Source organism: Trematomus bernacchii, unplaced genomic scaffold (genome assembly GCF_902827165.1).
Source record: "Trematomus bernacchii unplaced genomic scaffold, fTreBer1.1, whole genome shotgun sequence".
Taxonomy (NCBI): domain Eukaryota; kingdom Metazoa; phylum Chordata; class Actinopteri; order Perciformes; family Nototheniidae; genus Trematomus; species Trematomus bernacchii.
The window spans coordinates 3,163,968-3,170,416 of record NW_022987654.1 but is presented as its reverse complement, the minus strand read 5'-3'; the positions used below and the strand labels follow the sequence as shown (position 1 = coordinate 3,170,416).

The 6,449-nt window shown below is 39.4% G+C and overlaps 1 protein-coding gene across 1 annotated transcript; it reads right to left on the bottom strand.

Annotated features, from left to right (window-relative positions):
- Nucleotides 1-996: 996 nt before the first annotated feature.
- Nucleotides 997-6,083, bottom strand: LOC117486543 (protein unc-119 homolog B-like). The gene is made up of 5 exons (XM_034135039.1): nt 5,528-6,083; nt 4,483-4,596; nt 4,141-4,240; nt 3,781-3,953; nt 997-1,983 (listed from the first exon to the last, which is right to left on the bottom strand). Exons 1-5 carry the CDS (start codon nt 5,760-5,762, stop codon nt 1,871-1,873), a joined length of 735 nt encoding a protein of 244 aa, XP_033990930.1. The 5' UTR covers nt 5,763-6,083; the 3' UTR covers nt 997-1,870.
- Nucleotides 6,084-6,449: the final 366 nt, after the last annotated feature.

Here is a 6,449-nt window from a genome sequence, read left to right as displayed (position 1 = left end):
GGAGAGCTGGAAAGGTGTGGAGAGAGAAACCGAAAAGGAGAGGCGAGGGAGAAAAGAGCATGAGACTTTTGGGCATGAGAGCTGGAAACTGAGAGAGGCTGAAAGAGATCAAGAGATGAACACAAAGATAGGAAGAAACAGCCTGCGAAAGAATAAACAGAGAGAGGCCCAGATTTTGGTTTAAACAAATAAGTAAAACAATCCTGAGCAAATTTACAAATGTAGTGCATGCTTTGCTAGCTCCAATGTGGCCTGGAGATAAAGTGAGACGTTGAATTAAAATGATATAATCAATGTTATGTCTTCTTTAACAGTGAAAGCCCATGAAGATAAAGGATCAGATCATGTCCACGTTTTAATCCAAATACCAGGTTCAATGTAAACTTGTCCTGTCATGATGATAAACAACACTGCTGTGATCTGTTCTACAAGCAAATATTAAACTAAACTGAAACCAGTGGCACTCAATTATAGTTAGAACTCCTCCTTGTGGCCACTTTTGGAACTTCTAAAAACATCCAAAATCAGTTCAGCTTCTTTCCACTCGTTTCATCTCCAGAAATAAAACAAAAGTCACACATCTTGTATCAGAAAATGTACATTTATTTTCTTTGATCACTTTTTACAAACTATATATATATATATTATTATTTTTACAAACACCACCTTTAACCCTGAACACCAAAAAGTTTACAAAGTACAAAGAGGAAGTACAATATCTAGCTAAAAAGACCACTCCATTTCCAGACATAATCCATATTAATTTGATGTTCTAAGACGTGCGTGATGAGGGAATAATTAAAAAAATACAGCTAATAATCTTAGATGGATGGAAAAATAATATCTGATACTTTGAGGCCACCAAACCTTTTTTATATTACTTTACATTTTATTTTGTTGTCCACAGTATATCTGGTATTCCATTCTTTACAATCGTTTTCCCTTTTTTGTTTATATCATGGCATGCATTATGATATGATAACTTTCTACCTTAAATGTCTTTTTTGACTGCTGTTCATCGTGTGAGGTTATAATTTTTGTTTGGTTGCAGTCAAAATGACAGTTGCATTGCAGTTAACTGTTACCTGATTTATTTTCATGTTGGTCAACCAGAGAAAACTGTAAAACATACAACAAAAATAGCAACGATCTCAGAGACATTTGATCAAAATCGTATACAGTACTATTGTTTATGCGTCTGTTTGTGTCTGTGTGTGTGTGTTTGTGAAAGCAAGAGAGGAGAGGGAGACGGGGGGCATGGCAGGAGTGACCATGTGTGTTTGACAGGAGTGTTTTTGTGGATGCTTTCACTCTTTCTCCCCGATATTGTCTGGAGTGGATTGTGGAGGCGGCAGCTCTGAGAACAGCTGCTTCTGACAAACACTATGTGTGTCACTTGGGGATTGAGTGTATGCGTGTGTATGTGTGTGATGAGGGGGTGGTAGGACACTTTCAAAAAGAGGAGACTAAACCATCTTTCTAATAACCCTTCAGTCTGTTTCAGATGTCACATGGCCACTAGAGAGATGAGTCCTCTTTTGGTTGAAACATAATCAAAAACAGATAAATTAACCCGTACTGAACTGTTTTTGAACAGAGGCTTCCTGTTTATATGTCGGAGCAGAGACTGATATTGACCTTCTGCAATATCAAACACACCCCCTGAAAATGATCGCAGTGAATGGTAATTTATTCTTACAATTCAACCGTGTCTGTGGCTGCTTGTGCATGTATGAGCCGATGAACTGTATATTCAGCTGTGTGCATGCATGTGGTATACAATATGTTAATGTGTGACTGTCAGTGTGACTGTGTGCATGCACGTGTGTGTGTGTGCGTGTGTGTGTTGTTGCATGATAGCAGGCAGGTATCACTGTCCTCCGTTATAAGCATAGTCTGCCTTGTTGTGCATGACCAGTCTGTTCTCCACGAAATAGAAGCTGTCTGACCGGGTCTCATAAGGACACTCCACCATCTGACGGACTGAAAGAAAGTTGGTATTAACTTTTTATGTTAAAGCATTTAAGACATTTTCAGAAGTATTTATAATTTCTGTCTTAAAGAAATTAACCGCACCCAGAAATGACCATTTGTATATCAATCGCTCAGCCTGTGTTACCTTAAAGTCTGGAAGAAATGTGTGTTTTTCCTGCATGGTGAAATTAGAATCCAATAACAGAAAATGGGTAAATGTTAAACATCAACAAAACTATACAAAACATCTGCTTACAAAGTTTTACACGAATAGTACAGTATAATCCAAATGTCATTATCCAGTCCCATGTTGACTACTTCCCAAACATATGCATTTTGTTAAAACTATTTAAAGCACTATGGACGTCGCTCAAGTATGAGACTGTTTGTGCAGAAGTGTAATAAATGGTAAGGTTTTAGCGAAAATGCATATGTTTTGATGACAGTGAGCATACAACAGAATTGATTAGAATTAGATTATCCTGTACAAGTTTTGTGAGTGGTTGTAAACAAATGTTTTGTTGTTGTTAGACGCAGCCCCCTTTTATTTCAATTCATCAATCATTTTCTCCTAGGATTCTTCTTTCGTTGTGAAGTCATGCTAGAAAAAAAGATGTCCTTCAAGGTAAAACAGGGTGAGTAATTGATAAACAAATGATCATTTTGTGGGTCGGTGGTAAACTTCATATATTACTAGCATGCATCATGTACGTTAAATGAGTCTTTGGTCACTGTTTCATTCCTCCTCTGTACTGCCCATGAAACAGTCTTCTCCCAAAGCAACCACAGACAAAAATAACATGGAGGACAAAATCCACAGTCCTTGTTCTAATATGATAATCTAGTATGAGGCTTTGGCAGTCTAAGTTAGCAAAACAAAGTGGGTATCTTCCAGGTTTAGAAAATAATAAGACGACATTCCCTCTTTGTGCTTCCCGGACAGCGTTACCTTGCTGAACTGCAGCAGAGGGATACTTCCTGGTGGTTGTCGGTTTGATGCTAGGACTCAACAATGGAAATAAATAACCTTAGGTAAAGTACAGCGAAGACCATAGCCAGTTTAAGAGGGAATCTCAGACTGCTGAAGCCTCACCTTAAGTTCAACTAAATTTTAGTAAGCATTTTTACAGAACTGTGGATTTTACTCCCTATGTTATACCATGTTGTTGCAGTAGGGATATCACAGGAACTATTGCAGAGACCCACAACTCTTTTGACATACATATGTTTGTAGATATTGAGCGCTTTTTCTCCTCAATATGCACATTTATGAAGCAGGATATTCAAAAATGTCTATTCAGAGTCATCTCCTCTAGTCTTTGCATACAGACAGACACCCTGACTCCAATGTTACTCCATCGTAAATGTCCCAGTAGGGGGTCATAAAAATGATTCTATAAAATAAAATGATTCATCACACAGCATAAAAGTAAAAAATACTGTACGCTAAGTTGATCAAAATTGTCAGATAACTGGTTGTAAAATATTGAAAATGATGTTGTTGACTTTCATCACCTACAGCCTTATTTATTTACTTTGGTTAAATTCTAAATTGACAGATGAGAAAAAAAGAGTCACATATTTAATTTATATTCTTATAATGTCTCACAATGTCTGAACTGTTCTTGTGGTATTTGCATGGTACACAGATCACAGAAAAACAAAAGTCAGTCGTCTAAAGTATTCACTGTTTGGACAAGGGGATACAATGCATCAAATATACTCGAAATAATAAATATTATTTTTATATATTTGTATTTCAGGATTCCTTTAGGTTTTAATCCTGTGTGAGGGAAAGCGACTCACCCAGGCTCTCAGACAGCTGAGGGAACTCGTAGATGTGCTCACAGGTGTTACGGCTGTTCGGGATACAGAAGCCAAAGTCAAAGTCGAAGCTCTTCAGCAGGTGATCGCGGAAGTAGTGCCTCTCGATCATGCGGAAGTTGTTTAGAGGCCGGTTTCCAACTGTGAATTCCACCCTGATAGAGAGATAGGCAGAGAGGAGAGACTGAGATTTTACACTGAGTAATTATAATGGTATTACAGTCTGCACTGGGTCCAATTATTTCTAGCGCCCAGTGACGACGCTGTAATTGTTTCCTTTGTTTGTGTATGGAACAGGTGAGTGTGTTCTCCTTAGGTGTATGTTGTTGGTGAGTCACTCACGTAGCTCCCACGGTCCTCAGTCTCAGGAAGGCTGGAGTGAACTGGTACCGTACGAATCGGCCTGCGCTGGCGTCTGCCTCTCTGTGCTCCTCATCGTCCTCTGACACCCAGATCATACGACAGAGACATTTAAAATAAATACACTGAGGGATTATTTTGGATAAAATGTACCACTGATGTTTGTGAACCTGTCAACATACTTGGAGGCATTCATTTTGAGATAATCACAAGAACAAGAGTCAATGATTTCATTGTAAAGTTCTCAGAAACCAGATACAACAGCTTCATTAAAGAGCAAACTCTCAAATAAAACAGTACACGGAGGAGGCGGATGCACATTACCTGTGTGGGGGGGTTTGGCAATCTCAAACAGGACTGTGCCTGTCTCCAGGTCTCTGATCTTAAAGCGTACAAAGTCGACGTTATAAATATTATCCTCGGGTTTACAGAGGTACCCTGCAACAATGAAATACACACAGATGTCAGGAGTTTAAAACACTGAAATGATTTACAAGCCATTGTAGCTCATGTGTACAAAGGGCCGATTTGACATGCGCAAAGATAACATTCAAAACACTAAGCTTGACTTTGTTTTTACACATGCAATTTGCATTCGGATACATATCCTACCAAACCACAAAATAAGATGAGATAACACAATGTTTTTTTATGATCACTGTGTAGCTAGCATTACAGAGATATACAGGGGGAAAAGCATGTGTGAAACCATCAAGAATATATCACATGTTGTGCCACCAGAGAGATTAAAAACACTGATTGTGACTTCAAATGTCATAAACACTCCCCCTTGGCTCCAGTGTGATTTTCTTGCAAATTGCATATTTTGCCCTATCAGCTGTAAATGTAGGTCATATGGCAGAATCTTCTGGCATTGTTTTTTTTTTAATCGTTTTTCAGGACACAGGTGATTTACTGCAAATCCTGGCTGTGATGTCACATTTATTCTCTGAGAGGTTTGATTCCTTCTTGCAATTAAAGTGACACCATACAAACGCCTCCTATAATTAAACCCCAGTGTGCATTGAGATGCTTAAAATAGGAACACCAGGTTTTTCCATGACTGAAAGATTGTCTAATGCAGTCTAACAATTCTTAATGATGTGAGGTATGTAATGTCTCGGATACATATAACATATAACAAATCAAATATAAAACAGGATATTTTAGTCGTGTCTCCATTATACCCGACAGCCATAAACCTGTTCACCTACACGTCATTGGCTCTAGTTTTACGTAATGTGTGCATTTAATATATTCTGTGGGTTGTAGTAGAAAACGTTACGTTATGTTCAGCACAGGAAGCAAATTAAACATTATAGGTCCACTTAAACCCACAACAAGAGATATTAGAGAGGAACACTCAAACCTCTCGTAGCCCCCCGCAGTCCCAACACATCCTCCGGGGTGATATGTCCACTTTGTGTCCGCAGGTCCTCCTCCGTGACGGGCCTGCTGTCCACCTGACTGCGCCGGGACTTCAGCCTCTTCAGAACCCCTCCGCCAGGCTTGCGGTCCCGCGGAGGAGCCGCAGTGCCGTGCCCTCCGCCGGGGACGTTTTCAGCAACAGGCGCGTCGCTGCTGCGGGCTTTTGCTCCGCTCATCGTGGCCTCCTTTTCGTCGGCTTCCCCTTCTGTTTCAACGAGTGTGTCTCCGCTCTTGTCTCTTGATAAATGCGATAGGAAGAATAAGATGGCGTCCCACTCCCAGCATTAGATGTCGAGTGTCGACAGAAGTGTTGGTGAACGGTCAAGCTCTTGTTTTTGTAAGCACATGCTGTACAGTTGCCATGACAACTCGTCCGGTGAGCCAGAGGAGGATGTGGTGTCATTCAGTGGAACGTCCACCAGGGGGCGCGCTTCAGGAACACACAGGAATATACTGAAGAGTGTTTTCATTCATTATCACTAATACTACTGCACTAATGGCACTCATTAATAATAATAGTCAATGGTGAAAGTAAGGATTTTTTAAGAATGAGAGAAAAAGCTAACCTTGAGTGTATGCAATGTCTCCCATAGGATTTGTATACTGCATATCTGTACATTTATTTTACATTAAACTTGTAAAAGTTCATAGCTGCCAATACTTGATTATGCTCCTTTCATTCTGACCGCCTTTTTACCATCATAGGGCCTTATATATTTATTGGCCACATTGGACTTTCCTAAAATAAAATGAAATAGAAGAAAACTATTCATGAGCTCAAAGCAAGATAAACTACATTTCCAAACAAATAGTTAAACCGATAAAGAAAATGTCTTCAGGTCTAGGCTAACCCAAGCATATAA

Coding starts and splice junctions, on each gene's coding strand:
- LOC117486543 (XM_034135039.1), bottom strand. CDS start 5,762: ATGAGCGGAGCAAAAGCCCGCAGCAGCGACGCGCCTGTTGCTGAAAAC. Junction 4,597..5,527: donor ACTGCGGGGGGCTACGAGAG/GTTTGAGTGTTC, acceptor TCATTGTTGCAG/GGTACCTCTGTAAACCCGAG. Junction 4,241..4,482: donor TGCCAAACCCCCCCACACAG/GTAATGTGCATC, acceptor TCTGGGTGTCAG/AGGACGATGAGGAGCACAGA.